The sequence below is a fragment of the Acanthochromis polyacanthus genome, chromosome 21 (genome assembly GCF_021347895.1).
Source record: "Acanthochromis polyacanthus isolate Apoly-LR-REF ecotype Palm Island chromosome 21, KAUST_Apoly_ChrSc, whole genome shotgun sequence".
Classification (NCBI taxonomy): Eukaryota; Metazoa; Chordata; class Actinopteri; family Pomacentridae; genus Acanthochromis; species Acanthochromis polyacanthus.
Genome location: NC_067133.1, coordinates 32,433,982 through 32,450,702, shown reverse-complemented (window position 1 = coordinate 32,450,702; position 16,721 = coordinate 32,433,982). Strand labels below are relative to the sequence as shown.

At 39.8% G+C, this 16,721-nt stretch overlaps 3 protein-coding genes across 3 annotated transcripts in view; 1 reads left to right on the top strand and 2 right to left on the bottom strand.

Annotated features, from left to right (window-relative positions):
- Positions 1 to 4,352, bottom strand: part of LOC127531699 (coenzyme Q-binding protein COQ10 homolog, mitochondrial-like) — a 5,116-nt gene extending 764 nt beyond the window's left edge. Inside the window, 6 exon segments of the mRNA XM_051941538.1 lie at positions 507 to 625; positions 628 to 646; positions 1,261 to 1,362; positions 1,842 to 2,034; positions 2,717 to 2,869; positions 4,135 to 4,352. Of these exon segments, the coding sequence (XP_051797498.1) occupies positions 507 to 625; positions 628 to 646; positions 1,261 to 1,362; positions 1,842 to 2,034; positions 2,717 to 2,869; positions 4,135 to 4,238 (690 nt within the window). The 5' untranslated portion in view covers positions 4,239 to 4,352.
- Positions 1 to 16,721, top strand: part of LOC127531561 (zinc finger protein OZF-like) — a 204,554-nt gene that overhangs the window by 96,175 nt on the left and 91,658 nt on the right. The gene's annotated exons all lie outside the window — the stretch shown is intronic.
- On the bottom strand, positions 8,906 to 11,280 carry LOC110958840 (hydroxysteroid (17-beta) dehydrogenase 1). The gene is made up of 6 exons (XM_022205544.2): positions 11,184 to 11,280; positions 10,684 to 10,845; positions 10,415 to 10,594; positions 10,176 to 10,269; positions 9,874 to 10,057; positions 8,906 to 9,061 (listed from the first exon to the last, which is right to left on the bottom strand). Exons 1-6 carry the CDS (start codon positions 11,278 to 11,280, stop codon positions 8,906 to 8,908), a joined length of 873 nt encoding a protein of 290 aa, XP_022061236.2.

Below are 16,721 nucleotides of genomic sequence, written 5' to 3'. Positions count from 1 at the left end.
TTTTCCAGATGCTTACTCAACACAAGATGTAACCAATTACACATATGTTCCAAGATGCTGGAAATCAAACAATATATGTAACAAAATATAAATCTATCAATAAATGTCTGGAAAAGGGTTTACCAAAACACAAGAGCTTCTTAATTACACTCAAAATCTCTTAAACCCGTCAGATGTTTCAACACTGCAGGAGTCACTTGTCAGAACATCACATAATTTTACAAAGAAAACATATCCGACGTGATTGTTTAAAATCATGTCTTTATTCCAATCCACAAAATAAATATATGCACATAAAGTAAATAAATTGGTGACTTCAAAATAAATAAAGTCTATTCTACTTGCATTTTAGTTCAAGGATAAAATACAAGTGTGTGCAAAAACAAGTTCCAGTCTTCTGCACAAGACAAGGGTTGATCGAGGTAAAGCAGCAGCATGTCAGAGTTTGGTTAAGTCCAAGTGGTTGTGAACGGAAGATGAGTCAAGACATGGCTCAAGATGATTGCCTCCTCCGTGGTGGCCTCATGCCTGATCCTGTAAAGTGTCGCCGCCCGTGACTCAAAGGCACTGACCATCTGCTTAACCACTTCATCAAAGAACACACTGGGCAGCTGAGAGTGCAGAAGAACTTGAACTCAAATGACACCTGCAGAAGACAGAGGGGGGGATGGCATGTTATCTCACCATTTTTAAAACTTTCTGTCTAGTTACACAAACAATACATCTGGCTACAGTTTAAAGTTGCCACATCTTCTTTAATTGCAGTGTTAAGTCATGTTTGACAGTCATGCTTTACTTCCTTTAATGCTTATGGGCACATCAGTTGCCACACACCACTTGTTTGACATGTTTACTGAATCCCACTACGTACTTCCTGGCTGACCCTGACATAATCTGAGCCAACATTAAGGTCAGACTCCTGTCACCAGCTCTAACACTGTTCCCTTCCCTGACCGCTATTTCAGGCTGCCTGCCTCAATGGACACGGCATGTTACTCAAGACTAAATTTAGAGCATAATGAGATTTTAGCCAACACTTCTTCTCAGTAATCCAGTCACAATAGTACAGGAATGGAGACTTAAAATTAGTCCCTTCTTAAGCATGCAATCTGATCTCTTAAGTCCCGTGAACAAGTCACTCCTGGGTGGTTTCATTTCATGGATTCACTGTCAATGTGGTTGTATTTCTGCAGCTGTTGACAAAATTTGATTTCCGCATCACTCCAAAGATTAGATATTCATTTAAGTTTAAACACTTACAGAGAATTCCACTTTGCAGGAGTCTGGTCGGTCTGTGGCTCCAGGGGCAAACCTCCATATTGTTTCAAGATGACTGAAGAGGGATCCATCAGTGCACACAGCCTGTTTCAAACAACATGACCCTTTATCATTGATTGCAACAAGCCCAGATGATCACAGAATCATGACAAGCCTACAATACGGTTACACTGAGCCATACATAACTCGTTAAATTTCTTCTTAACAGAAAATAGGAAGTTGTGGAGTGACCAACAGTCCACTACAGTTGAAAGATTCTAATGCACTTCCTCATGTTGGTTCTAAGAAAACTTCCACTGTACTGACATCACTAAGAAACTTCTCTCTTCAACTTCTTTGTTTATACAAAGAGGTCAGAACATTTAAAAACTGAAGCACCCAAATGGTATAAACTTTGAATATGCCATCTGTGTTTTGTTTTGAGGGACTTCTCAGAAGAAGAAAAAAAAAAAAAAAAAAAAAAAAAAAAAATCGCTACTCAAAGTTAAAAAAAAAAAAAAAAAAAAAAAAAGTATAGTTAACAAAATAAGACCATATTTGCAATGTCTAGAAGAAGTACTTACTCTGACTTGGTGGTTTGGAACAACGGTGATCTCAGAGATGTATCGCTCAACAATTGGAGGAAAACCTATTTCAAGCTCTGCTCGGATGCCCCCGTTTTGTCCCCTCATAACTCGAGACTTCTTGCACCAGGGAACGAAGTGCTGGTACTGGTCCACACTGGACACCACACTGTACATCTGCTCTGTAGTGTACCTGAGCACAGAGGTACATGAAGGCAGAAGCACAACCAATGAGATGATATGGTCATGTTAAAATAGAGTTACAAGTTCAACTGTTACAGTTTATAGCAATTTCAATTTAAAGCTCTGTTTAAAGTGTATTTAGGAACTCTTAGTTTGTGTTTTTTTATTTTGCATTTAATAAAATTATATTTTGTTCTTTCAATGTCAAATTAATATATGCTCCTAACAGCTGTAACTAACAATTTTTTTAACTAATGTGCAGATTGTTTCGATTAAATATTTTTCTATGAATTGCTAAAAAGTTGTAAAAAAAAAAAAAAAAAATGTAAATCACAATATTCCACATCGCAAACTGCATAATTTGTCCAAGTAAAATCTAAATGTCCAAAATTCAAAGACATTCTATATATCTCGTAGCACGCATGGCAAAGAAAAACAGAAGGTGACCACATTTGAGAAGTTGGAACCAAGAAATGTTATGCAGATTTGTTGACAATGCAACTGAAAAAGACTATTGAATCATTCAGAGCTAATGGATTCAGCTCTGCTCCCAACATAACGTGAATATGCGTTTGTGTGTCTCATTGGAAACTATTTTTTTTTCCTTTTACCATGATTTTTTTTTGCATATTGCACATTTCTTGGGCGTAACAGTGGTTTTTAGCCTTCAGATATTGTAAGGGGGCACTCACTCTAATGTCCGGCACTCTGTGTACTCCATCCTGCGGTTGCTGATGGAAGCAGCCAGGTTGATGAAGCTTCGGCTGGGTGTGCTCAAAGGGGTGGTGGGGCAGAGGCTGAGGCTGGCCCTCCTTTCAGCCAGGATGCCACATGAACCCAAGTGTCTGAGGAGAGGACATCATACATTTATGAGCACATATGTGTTGTAAATTAACACAAATGTAGGAGAATCAAAATCACTCATTTACAGTTTTCTTAAGACAACAGACTTGGATGAAGATTTCCTTACTGTTGATATTGACTTTCTTATTGTATTTCCATTTCTCACTGTGGATCATCTGCCAGAAACTGATGTCTGTGCATCGTTTCACCTGCTCTGTGTCCTATATTATATCCAATCAGGAGTTTTTACAAGTCAAAAAAACAGTTCAATATATGTCAGCCTTTACATTGTGACTGAAATCTCATTACTGCATCAGAATGACTTGACTGCATTTACAAGAGTTCGATTTTAAAGATAAAGACTGGATTGGCCAGTTTCCATAAGTCTGCAGCTGCTTTGGTCTGAATTTTTTAAGAATAGAATCACTTTATTCATCCCCAAAGGGAAAATTAATTGTCAGGGTTCTTATTTGTTTAATTTTGAATTGAATAGCCAGACTGCTGATGAAAAGAAAGACTCTCTAAATCTTTCATTCCTGCAGGGCAGGGATAGAGCCGTCCACTGATGTTTTGTTGTTCACGGAGGCAGATGTGAAGTGGATGATTCATGTTTGTCAGAATGGCCTCCATCTTGCGCAGTGCCCGTCTCTCCACCTCACCCTCCAATGTATCATACATAATGTGCATATATGCGTAAATTTATGTGTGATGATAGCAAAAGTGCGTCTTTGTGAAACTTTAATGCATCTTGTAAGCGAATATTTGCGACGACACGTGCAGTTTACAGTGTAATCTGTGTTTATGTGTTTCTAATATGCTTGTTTAGACATGATTTACAGCTGGCTTTCAGTTCAGGCAATTTCATGTTTTCCCTGAAAACTAACACTGTTACTCATGCGCTAACATAATTGCACAAGGAGTTTCTAATCATCAATTAGCTTTTCAACGCCATTATCTAACACAATCTAGCATTCGAATGCAGGAGTGATGGTTGCTGGAAATGTTCCTCTGTACCTCTATGTAGATATTCCATTAAAATCTGCTGTTTTCAGCACAACCCCCGCAGCATAATACAAAAACCGAAAGCACCATGGTGAAGTCCCGTGACTACCAAACATAGCGACACACACTCGAATACTATTATAACTTCAAAAGCTACATTTTTACAAGCAACACCTGAATTTTAACCCCAATAACTTTACGTAACCTTCTGCAGTATTTCGTCTACCTGAATACATCTCTGTGGGGAAATTCCACGACGACTCACCTGAAATTTGTTCTTCTCGTGTTTCCCCGCATTAACTTCGAAGAGTGGACCTCAGACATCTCCAGCAGCGCCCTGAGGAGCAGAGGGGTCGTTTTGTTGGTCATTGGGAAGTTTGTGATAAAAAACTAATGAAGTTCTTCGATCGGAAAAACGCCGGTATTCACAGATAACCACCAGCAGCTGTAGTAAAAACCGGTCCTGTGTCCTGAATGAAGAGACACAGCACTTTCAGCAAAGTCTGGAGTGACGTAACGGGAGGCGCACAGGCTCCGGCCAATCAGATCACTAATAGGTAATTTTAAACTCTTTGTCAGGATCACAGGAGATTTAAACTAAAAAATGTCCAAATTAGGCAAAGGGATTGCTTAAAAATGAGCAATGAGGATGAGCATTTATGGGTTTCACCAGCAAATAATTAAACATATTTCATTCAGGCTATCTTATCAGGGGAGGTCTGGCATTAGTAGAAAGTGCCTGAATTCAGGAATTATTTTATTAGCACTGTATGTCTGTTTTTCTATAAACCACTTGCTTAATTACAAAAAATCATCATTGTTATCTGTATTGTTATGAGATGCAAAATGACTATATATGTCTCTCCAGTCGTCACTCATAGAGAGGAAGACAGGGGTCATTTAAAACAGTCTCACAGAAATAAAAAAGGAAACAGAGATTCCTTGCCTCACTGTAAGTAAATTACACACATATGACTCATTTGTGACAAATGTCGACGACCGAGTTCATCGAAATTCTAGAAGTTTCTACGATCAATCCAAAGTCTAAATGATAGTGTGCAGCCCAGTAGGCACATGCTGTACACATGATAAAACTGGACTTTGGTGCCACCAATGAATAAGGGCAACCTGTATACTATCAAACTGACTGTACTATTGTTTAAAGCAATGAGAAAGCAAAAATATGATCAAATATAAAATTCAAATGCACAGACTTTATAAAAAAAAGTTTAAATAATTGTAGAAAAGGTGGAAAACTCTATTTGATTTTTCTATATTTCACAGCAGTCTCTACATGACCCTCATTATATTGATCTGCATAAAACCGCAGACTTTAAGAGGCTGACGTATGTGTCACGTAAGTGGCTGTGTGGTAACACTGCCAGAACTGGTAGGGCAGGATCCATTTCAGGATCTAGAGTGGAATTAGGCCACTTGATCAGGGCAGGATTTAAGAACCTCAGTAAATCCCATCAAAGATAGGCCGGAAACGTAACTCGTAGATGTACAGACAAGATAACCTGTCTCATGTTTGAGGAGAACATGCTCAAAGGCTTAAGGGGGAGCTTCACCCGGTCGAGTACTAAAAATGACCACTGTTGAAAGTTTCATATTGCACACACTTTTTAAGATAAGGCATGCAACCTGTACATTTTTAGAGACCTCTAAACACCAACTTTACTGTGAAACCAATTTTTTATCAATCATAAACTTTAAGTGCCAATTTCTCAAAACTTGATTTTCAGACACATGTAAACTGCCCCTTAATTTATCTTCTTACGCTTTTTACCAAAACTTCCCATTTTTGGCATGCTGCTAGTATAGGCTATGTAGAATGCACCTATTAGCCATTTTTTTGATAACTTCATTCTATGCTGAGTTATATACGAAAATCTTTGTAGCAATTGTTTCGTTTCATTACCATGGTAACCACAGTGAAATATGACAAAATGCCTAATAGGTGCACAGGTCCATACTTAAAGTACTACGTGGTGCATTGGTATCATTTTATGTTAAATATTGCATGAGATTTTGCTTGGGGCAAATACAAGATGTAATTCCGGGTTCCATAATTCAACAGTATTTAATTTCAATCCAGTTGTTCAAAATGAAAAAAAAAATTGGTTTCACAGTAAAGTTGGTGTTTAGAGGTCTCTAAAAATGTACAGGTTGCATACCTTATCTTAAAAAGTGTGTGCAATATAAAACTTTCAACATTGGTCATTTTTAGTACTCGGCCGCGTGAAGCTCCCCCTTAACAGTCCCAGACTGAGCCAAGAATAACACTGAATGGATGCTGCTCCAGCTGGCCCTCCTTCAGTCTAATCCTTGAACTTTACTCAGTTCAGTGATTCAAAAGCCTGATTGCAGCAGGTTATCTCTACAATCATCAACAATTCTGGAGGACTATTCATATATCCACCTTTTAATACTGATTTTAAACCTATAAAGATTTATGTTAGAATGGAAAGTTACAAGATGTCATTCTTTGTTTATGCTATCTTGAATTGCTTTCTATTGGATTTTTTTGTTTGTTTGTTCATGCTGACTTGTTATCTCAAGACAGTCACTAAATTCACTAAGCTGCTCAACACCTGTGTCATGGAGTCACTTCATTGATGTCACTTCTTTCACTGCACTTTGATTCCAGTGAATATATTAATCATTGACAGGTCAGTCAGTCAATAGACTTTAATGTCACCCTTCACATGTCAAATACATGCAACCTTTGAGGACAACACCCCAGTGTTATCACTGAAGGATTTTTAAAAAAAAGCCACATATCATAATGTAATTACCACGGTATATTCAAAATGATGTAATCTTTATCATATCCAGCGATCACTTCTTTTTCACAGGCCTCGTTTATAATGGCCGGACAGCTTGTTGCATGATGAAAATCACTCTATCGACCAGGGAGATCTCACCCTCCATTTACTTATATTAACATATATTTTGTTTTCCCAATACAGGCAAACAGGCATGATGAATGTATGGCCCTGCTGGGACACAGAACTGGTCTGAGATCAGGCAACTTCCAGGCTCTACTGTAAAGTCGGGAGAGGGAGCATTTTATTCCGTTTTATCTCAGCGTGACAAATAAAGGGTCTTTTCTTTAAAGTGCAATCTGCAGATGGCAAGAATGTGTTACATTTTTTTTGCAAAATGAGGTGTTAAAACATGCAAAGTCACGTTTTGTTACAGGCTGTGAGCTGTGGCAGGGCTCTCCCCTCCCTTGGCCTTGCTCTCTCTCTCTTTGCAGGTGTGTGCTGTGCTGATGAGGAGACCAGGTGTGTGTCATTTGTCATCAGCAGATCATGTGCAGGTGGAGGTCAGCTAATCAGGTCCTGGCGTCCTATAAGAACCGTCATCAGTCGTCGTTTGATGACGGACTGTGTTTGTTCCTCCATGCTGACCTCTGCTTGCTTTTGGTTACCTGACTCCTTGGTCCTCTGTTCAATCTGTGTAGTATTTTAAATAGAATTAAACAGTGCCATGCATTTATCGAACATAGATTAACATAGTTAAGGCCTCTGGTCCAAATGTCGTCCTGGGTCCTCTGTGGATTCTGGCTGGGTCAAGGAAAATCCTCTGTTGTCAGCCCCCCTAAGAGACAGCAAGGTCCCCAGCCCTGGTGTCATCAGACACAGGTCATACAAATCTCACTAGGTTAGCATAGCAACTGTGTTAGCTCCCTATAGTCAAGAGCAGTTTGGGTTGAGCTTTTGGGTTTTAGTGCATAGTTCTGGTTGCTTAGTTTTTTTTTTGTTGTTTTGTTTTGTTTTTTTTGGGGGGGCGGGGGCATGTCACCCATTGAGCATGTTTGGGATGCTCTGGATCGGCGTATGATGGCGTGTACCAGTTCCCACCAATATCCAGCAACTTCGCACAGCCATTGAAGAGGAGTAGACAGACACAGACACTCCCCCAATAAAACAAAACTGCACCTTTCAGAGTGTCCTTTTATTGTGGGCAGTCTAAGGCACACCTGTGGACTAATCATGGTGTCTAATCAGCATCTTGATATGGCACACCTGTGAGGTGGGATGGATTATCTCAGCAAAGGAGAAGTGCTCACTATCACAGACTTAGATTTGTGAACAATATTTGAGAGAAATGGTGATATTGTGTATGTGGAAAAAGTTTTAGATCTTTGAGTTCATCTCATAAAAAATGGGAGCAAAAACAAAAGTGTTGTGTTTATATTTTTGTTGAATGTATTTATATCTCAGCTGCAAACAGTCCAGTCTGGACCAAACTTCATATGATGGACAAGAGTCCGGGTCTGAACACATCCACACGCATAAATTTGAAAATACTCATAGCGCCACCTATTGGCAACAGCAAGTTATTGTCATTACATTTGCATGTACCATTGCCCGATACTTTTTCATATCATACTGAAATTTAGACAGCTCAGTGTTCATGCCTTGACGATGCCACAGTGTGAAAATTTTGACAGGTTTGGAACCCTCATGCTCGCCAAAATTAACACACACATCAGGACTGCTGAAGATTTGATATTTTAGATGAACTGCACAAGTGTACGGAAAAACAGCTCCTTAGCGCCACCTGGAAAATTTCAAACATTTACTGCAGCCAGTACCTGTCACCTACAGTTATGAAACTTGGTATGCATATGTAACTGGTCAAGAGGCACAACAATGTAATTGACCAAAAAAAAAAGTAAAACAAGTGTGATAAGAACACTGTCAAGCAAGACGAATGCAAAATCTGTGGTAGTCTATGACTCAAAACACAATACTAAATCCTAAACAAATATTTCACCACTAAACCAAAGAATAGTCTATTTTTACACTTTCTGTACGATAAGGAGTGTTGTTTCCGATAAGTGACACTTATAAATAGAAGCACGGAGTCTCTCCCTGCCATGAACTCTACTCACAAAACTTTATCTTCACTGACCTTTCCAGTTGAGCAACAACAGCAACAGGAACCACTTTGTTTGGGAGGAAATCAAAATGAGAAAAGCTAAATATTAACTAAAGAGCAGCGGCTGCACTATCTAAAACTAACTATTGTTCCTCAGCTGAGAAAATGATTTTGCTCATAGCGTTGATGTACTGTGATCCATCTGGTTCTGTCATCTTCAGTTTGGTCAGAGGTGGCACAGCGCTGGTGCTGAAGTATCTGAATGCAGGGCTGGGTGACTGGATGGCATCTAGAAATACCTTGGAGACAAAAAGTAAACACACAATTGTTGACGAAGGTAAAGGTGCTCCTAAACTGACACACAGAGTTCTATAAATTTATTGCAATTAATTTATGATCCTTGAATAAATTAAAAGTATTACAAAAACAATGTACTTTGTTCTTCAGCATAAAGAATGGCCCCTGTCTGTGTTATATTAATACAGGATTACTACTGAAACACTTAACTGTACGTAATTGTAATTGTATGTAGTTTTATTGTAGTTGTGTACGTGAAATTTTGAACTACAAAGTAATTTTAAAAAAGCAGATAGTAGATATGTGTGTATGTTTTTTTTTAAACACATTGAAAGTGTTCAAGCACAACATCTGAGTAAATAAGTATATTTTTTTATTTTTTAAGTTAAGAAGTTCATGCTCAGTGTAACCCGCCTAAAAAAATGAATTCTTTTTTTGTTGTATTTTAGCATGACACACTAAGGAGCTGTGTGAAACTGCCCCAGTATCAGTTAATAAAAAACAAACAACTGACTCACAGTTTTGGATTTTTTTCTGCGAGTTTGTGTGAAAAAAAAAAAAGTCAGGACTACTAATACAGAATAGTGTATCAGTCTGTAGCCAAAATGTATGTGATTTCTTCAAATTATTAGGTTAACATGATTACATTGTATTTTTACTACATTAAAGTAATTATGTAATAGATTTTAAGCAGAAATACTTGCATCAGTAACACCCCTTAAACAGCCAAACTCATTTAACCTTGCTGGTACAATAGACACATCGCACCACACGTAGACATTACTAATGAAGTTCTAATCTACCAAAGACATACCTTTACAATGTCGTCAGTGTCCTGTGCAGCATTTTGGAAAACAGAGCTACAGTGCTGCAGGTATTTTTCATAAAGGCTCAGTGTTTGGGTGTCAAGTTGTTGGAGAGATGCATCCTCAAGTTCCACCTTCTGCAAGTTGACCAGGAAGTCAGTGTTGACTGGACCACACTCAATGAGACTCACACTGCAAGAGGAAGCATTCTGGTCAAGACTACATCCTTACTGACACTTAGAGACAGAGTTTGTACTCTTAAATAGCCTTTAAACAAAGCAATCAAGATGCAACACACTTCATAACTCACTGAATGTTGAAGTGTTGTAGGAGGACAGCCAAACTCTCACATGCTCCCTCTATTGCAAATTTGCTGGCACAGTACATCTCATTAAATGGGAGACCTGCAAGACCATATTTTGGTAATTTCATGCATGGTGAGAAGCATCATGATGATCTACTCACATGATTTCTCCTCATTACAAAAACTGCACATGCAGAACACTGTTGGCAGTCAGTAAATCCACAAAATGAAGCAGCTTGTCTCACCGTGAAGCCCTCCGGTGCTGCCAGTGACCAGAATGCGGCCCTGGCCCCGAGCCTTCATATTTGACAGAAAGGCCTGGATGGTCTGAACGGTACCCAGGAGGTTGACCTCCAGAATCTTCCTCATCGAGTCCAACGACTGCACCTCCAGTGGCCCCATCAAACCCACGCCAGCGTTGCACACTGTGAGTAATTCACATGGAATAATTAGCACGGGCAAATCAAATCCAATCCTGTCCAATCATGATCAAAACACACAGACAGGAGCATACCCAGAATGTCCACTCGTTTCTCCAAAACCCTGTCTCTTGCATTCAGGATGGACTGCCGGTCTGTCACATCCATTTGGAGTATGTCCAAAGTGTCTTTGTGCAGGCCTTTCACACACTCTAAGAGACGTTCCTTCTTGGCCAGGTTTCTCATTGTGGCATAGACTGAACAGAAAGTAGAGCTTATTAGCATGTTTTATTGTGTGTGCAAATATAGAATTTACACCTTAGGCTCATGCACAAATACAAATAAGTAATAGTAAAGTTTTCATGCAACATTTCTACAGATTATCTGCTCCGCCTCACTTTAGCATGGTGGATCTGATGGGGTGTCAAGTCAAGTTATTTGTGTAGCACAAATTTGCATGTTACACAGAGTCTTAATGGCTTTAAAGGCAGTTACCTTTATAGTTCCTGACCCAGTGCAAGCCCTCTAAAAATACATTTTCTTACATAAGAAATACTGCAGCAGAACGTGATTGGCAGGTGTCAGCTGTGGTTACCTTTGAATCTTTTGTCGGGGTCAGAGGCTAAGCGAACCGCCAGGCTGAGACCAATCCCGGAGGAGCAGCCTGTGATCAGCACCACCTTCTTGTCCATTGAGCCTGGCTTACCAACCTTCAATGGAGAGCAGCTGGAGCAAAGTGAGAGGAAGGCCACCAACAGAGCCAGACAATAGCATGGAGGCATGTGAAAACTTCTTCCAGTGTTTTTAAGTCTGTCACTATCACAAGGCTGGTAAATCCTAAACATCTGCCTGTTATCAGCCACCTGGAGCCCCTCTACTTTTTCTCATGTCCTTGCTAGTATAGTGTATTTTTTTTCTTCTTTTTTTGGTTTATTTGTCTTGTCTTTTGAGATGTGTGGGAATCAGTACTTTGCGATAAGTGATCAGTGCTTCAGTGCTTGTGTTAATGTATTTTTGGAAGTGCACACCTTACTGACTCCTCTGAGGTGTTGCAAAAACATTCGACTTTTGGAAATAATGACTGGATGTAGAAAATCCTGCTTCACTGTGTACTGCCTGCACTTTGAATTACACCACTTATGTGAACAGCAGGTGGCAGCAAAACATTTTGTTGTCAGTCCGTAAACCCCACTGAATAATGCCACATTAAACTGTGGGGACTCCACTGACAAAAAGAAAATTAGGTTGATAATAGCCACAAAGGAGCACAATGGGTTTAGGCTTAAGGCACCGAGGTGGTGGGATATAACTAAATTTGTTCTTTTGAGTTCTCCAAAACCCTACATCCTTTCCCCAAGGCTTGTGTTGCAGTAAGTTGTTGCTTCAGGGAAAGCTGAGAGTTGTCATTTCTTGGTGCCATTATTCACGTCTAGAAGTTTGGATTCAAGTTTATGCAGATGAAACATCTTCATAACCAGCAATAATGTCTAAAATATTTTTATCTCTTGTTATCACAGCAAAAACCTATTCCATTTACATCAGCTGATCCAAGTACTGAATGTACATTTAAGTTCAGATAATTGTTGTGCACAAAATGTTCCCAGTATTAGGGAAGCACTAAATTTCACAAAAACACAAGTGACAAGTTAAAGTACAGGAGAGAAAAGTTAGTGATTTTGGGTTCAGGAGTCTCAAGAGTCAACCTAAGATGCTCTACATTCACACTCCTTTCTTCCTTGCTGGTTCAGATTTTTTTCACGATTTAAAAATAAAAATCTAATTATATCTTCACACCCATTAAACAGAGATCAGCCGAAGTCAGTAAATTTTACAACCTGTCAGGTCCCGCATGCCCTGTTACCACATCGCAAAGCCCCCATCTGTCTATATCACTGCTTGCTCTGATCCCAGTGGGACTTTAACATGTTCTGTGCTGATTGGAGCTTTAGCTGTGCAGCAGGAAACGTAATACAATTCCAGGCTGTCTTTCCTATAGTGGAAGTGAAAAGTGAATCAGCCACACCATAAAGTCCGGCATGGAGACAAAGCTGTGAAGAAAATTCCTCTGCAGCAACAGCCTGCTGATATCAAATCCCTGCCTCTGTGTAAGGTTAATAAGAATATATGCCTACTTCTATTCTCTTCACTTGAAGTGTCATTTACCTGCCACTGACTGTGATTATTTTCATTTCGCTTTCAGTCACGATTCTGACTCTGATTCTGATTCTTCACCTTATACTCAAAGGATGTTGAAAGTTTAATAATGTTGAATAATTAATTGTAAGCCTTTTTTTTTTGCTGATACTTGATGAACTGAAGCAGCAAAAGCCCCAGGATGACTTAAAATAATGCCAAATATCAGTATCCATCATCTACATTTACAGTATTTTCATTCTCTGTGATGTTGCTTTGCTCACTTAAAAAAATTCAATTCAATTTCACACCTGTGCTGCCACAGACATGAAGCATTAATCATGCGGCATATCTTTCATATCTTGCTGTCCATTTAGGCAGGATAATTAGCAACTTTCATTTTGGCATCCCTCAGTTTAATTCAGCTGCTTTCTTGCTTTGGGTGATTCCATTAAAAAATCATTTTGGTTCCTACCCTTATTTAAGCTGTGATGTTTGTAGCTTTGTAGTGATATTATCGAAAGCGTGGGTTGTTTCTGTTCTTTCATCGCTTTCATGACTACAAATGACAAACACAAGACAAATTCTCTGCTGGTTATCCAGATGGTAACAGCTTTGGATGAATACTTTTGTGTTAGATGACTTCACTCAACCTGATTGGCCTGTTTTCTCACAAAAAGCCTACGACAAAACAACAAAATTGGCATTTCTATAGGCGACCCACTGTTTGAAGGAGATAAAACCTTTTATTCAGTATAGGCAATTTTTCATTCGGTAACAAATGCCACTCTCTCATGATCAATGAGAAAGTGTGGCTTTGAAGTGTTCTCTGTAGAAAAACGTCCTTTTTCTTTTCAGAAATCAGCACGAAAAGCTGCTTTATATGCACTTGAAACCAGGGCCGTTCCTGACTCATTTGGCACCCTAGGCGAGACCCTCCCAACGCCCCCCGGCCCAAAAAAAGATATTTAAAAAAATACGTATAAACTAACTTTAAACATTTTTCACTTTATTGAACATAAATGACACAGTTAAAAACACACACACACACATTAAATAGCTTAAATAAATATTGAAATAAATTGTAAAAGTGCATGCAAATAAAAAAGAGTTGAACACAAGGCCGTAAATAAAAGCACACACTGTTCAGTTTGAATTCTTTGACTGAAAAAAGTTTACAACAAAAAAAGCGCAAACTGTCTGTTTTTCTTGAGTACATCAGCCAGCTTCTTTGTATTTTTTGTTCATTAGTTAACTGTCTGGTGAAATAATCCTGCTGACACCTTCTACCATCGCTATTTTTGGGAAAAGTGAAATTGTTTTCTAATTGGAATGGTCCCCTTTGAATAAACTCTGTTCAGAGTTTGTCGGATAAAACAGATGGCCAGTCTGCCGGGTCTATTGCTGGAGCTGATATATCCTGAAGCTGTCCTGAAGTGAATGGGACAGGTTGTCTTACCTCTTTGAAGCCAGGCAGCACTGGAGTGGGGATAGAGGAAGGTGTACCTATTTGATTAACAGGCTGGTCTGATGTAGAGGGGACTGTGGGTATGTTTTCACTGCTTCCAGGTTGGGTGTCAGAGAGCCCTCCATCACTGGGTACCAAGGTGGATGTGGAGGCTGCTGTTGATCCAGTAGTGGCTGTTGTTGAGGTGGATGTGGAGGCTGCTGTTGATCCAGTAGTGGCAGGAGTGGAAGATAAATATTTCAGAAGTGAATCTAAAAAGAGACAGTAAGGTAATTGATTAACTGGGTGTTTACATGGGAAGGTAAATACATGGTAACACCTGACTTAATAACATCCCTGACCGAGGACATCCGAAACACAGCAGCAAGCTAATGTCAATATAAACATCCCAAAATTGTAACATGTAAATAATTACTGTATGTGGAACAACAGCTTCAGTACACCTGTTCTAATTAAATGTGATACACTGGTAATGACGTGTCTGATAAAGATGATGTAATCCCCTCCCGTTGTACGGCCGTCTGGGACGCATGGAGTCATGTTTCCATTCATATACATATGTAAATATTCTTAAACTTGTGTTTAAGTTGATCATTTATTTTAATGGCTTAAAATAAATTGAAGCCAGTTAGTGAAGTTCAATGACGGTAGCATCGCCGACACACAGGCAACGGTACGAGACTGTCAGTGCGTCAGAGCACAAACTTTAAAAGAAACGATTTCTATCAACAATGTCATCACAACGTGCATTTCGTACATCACTGTCTTTGATACTTTCTTCAACACAGAAGTAACTTTATCATATTAAAAGTGAGCTAACAAAGTAGCACTAACAGTACTGTCACTACCAGGGCTAACGTTAGCACATTAGCATTACGAGCAAAACGATACGCGGTTGTGTGTTCATGCAGTTTCTAACAAAATATTTCATGACACCATACCTCGACTTTTTTCTTGCTTCTGCTCATCTTCTTTACGCTTTTTTCTGAAATGAGCTCCAGAGGGCTTTTGCCTCTTCATTTTGGAAGTTCGGTGTATCCGTCAGTGTCAACACGGATCTACCGGTGCATATTTTCTTCTTCTTAATCTAAAAAAAAAAAAACCTGCGGTGCCGCCCCCCGGCTGGCTTGAGCCCCAAGCATTTGACGATTCTGCCAATTGGGCCGCACGGCCCTGTACGGATGTGAATCGCATGATTGGGAGGAGCAGCCAGTCACCGGTCACTGACTGGCTTACACTGAAAAATAGTACAGAATGAATTGTTATATGTTTATGAGCAATTTTGGTTGGATTTTATTTTATTTTTTTGTGCACAGTGCAGATTTTCTGAGACTGTGTCTGCAGTGTGCAATTCCGCACACGCGCAGCTCAGAAGGAACATTGACTGTGACGTCACGGGAGTCACGTGCTAACGCGCCTGAGCCACGTGAGCCACGTGGAATCACGCCTGTGATGTCATTGGTGACGTCAGAGCTTATGTCTACTAATGTAGCTCTGACAGCTTTTAAAGAACAGAACACTGTTCTAGGACTGTGGGACAGTATTCACGGCAAATTTCTCGTGCGGCATATAAGGTTATATTATCGTATCATCATGGTTTCTTGGTTGAAACCTGGAACTCTTATTGTCCGCAGCAAAAACTCGTATTACGTTGAAAAGTACCTGGGAGAGGGAGGCTATGGGGTAGTGGCCAAGTGTTTCAACGTGGAAACCGAAGAGGTCGTTGCAATAAAAGTGTACCGCGAATATGTTTACAAAGAAGATATCGAACAGGAGCTTGAGGGCTTGAAAAAACTTCAACAAGTTGATCCCGACCAGCACAACTTGGTGAAGTTTATTGAGCATTTCAAATACCAGGGTCAGTTTTGTCTGGTCTTTGAAATGCTGGGTTCACACCTCATTGACTTCATGATATCGCGGGAATGGAAGCCACTAAATGTGGCTGAGATAAGACCCATTGCTCAGCAGCTGTTGGTGGCTCTTGAAGGACTAAAAAACATTGGTCTGCTTCATGCTGACATTAAGCCAGACAACATAGTGTTTGTTAATGCTTTGCCATCCTCGAAAGTTAAGCTGATTGATTTTGGCTGTGCTGGTGAGGCATCTAAACTGGCAGAATTTGAAACCATTCAGGTCTCTGGATTCAGGGCTCCTGAGGCCATCCTGGGTCTCCCTCTCACAGAAGCTATAGACATGTGGGCTGTCGGTGCTGTCCTGGCACTATTGTTCCTCGGTCGACCGTTGTATCCAACCGAGTCGGAATATGAACAACTCAGGATAATAGTTCGTGTGCAGGGGCTGCCCAAAGAGCATCTTTTGAAGACCGGAGAAAAAGCCAGACGCTTTTTCACAGAGTGTCAAGAATCCTCTGGACAGGCATGGAGGATGAAAACACAAGATGAATATGAACAGGAAAGACGCGACAAAGTCACCCGGTGTCCTTCCTATTTTGAGGAATTCAGCTGCATCGACGACATGCTGCACCCTTTCAAAGAGTACATGGACCCCACACTGGAAGAAGACACCAAGGCC

Excerpts from the sequence above, each read along its gene's own strand:
- LOC110958840 (XM_022205544.2), bottom strand. The coding sequence starts at position 11,280 with ATGGACAAGAAGGTGGTGCTGATCACAGGCTGCTCCTCCGGGATTGGT. Across the intron at positions 10,595-10,683 it reads GAAACGAGTGGACATTCTGG|TGTGCAACGCTGGCGTGGGT; the intron begins GTATGCTCCTGT and ends AATTACTCACAG. Across the intron at positions 10,270-10,414 it reads CAGCACCGGAGGGCTTCACG|GTCTCCCATTTAATGAGATG; the intron begins GTGAGACAAGCT and ends ATGGTCTTGCAG.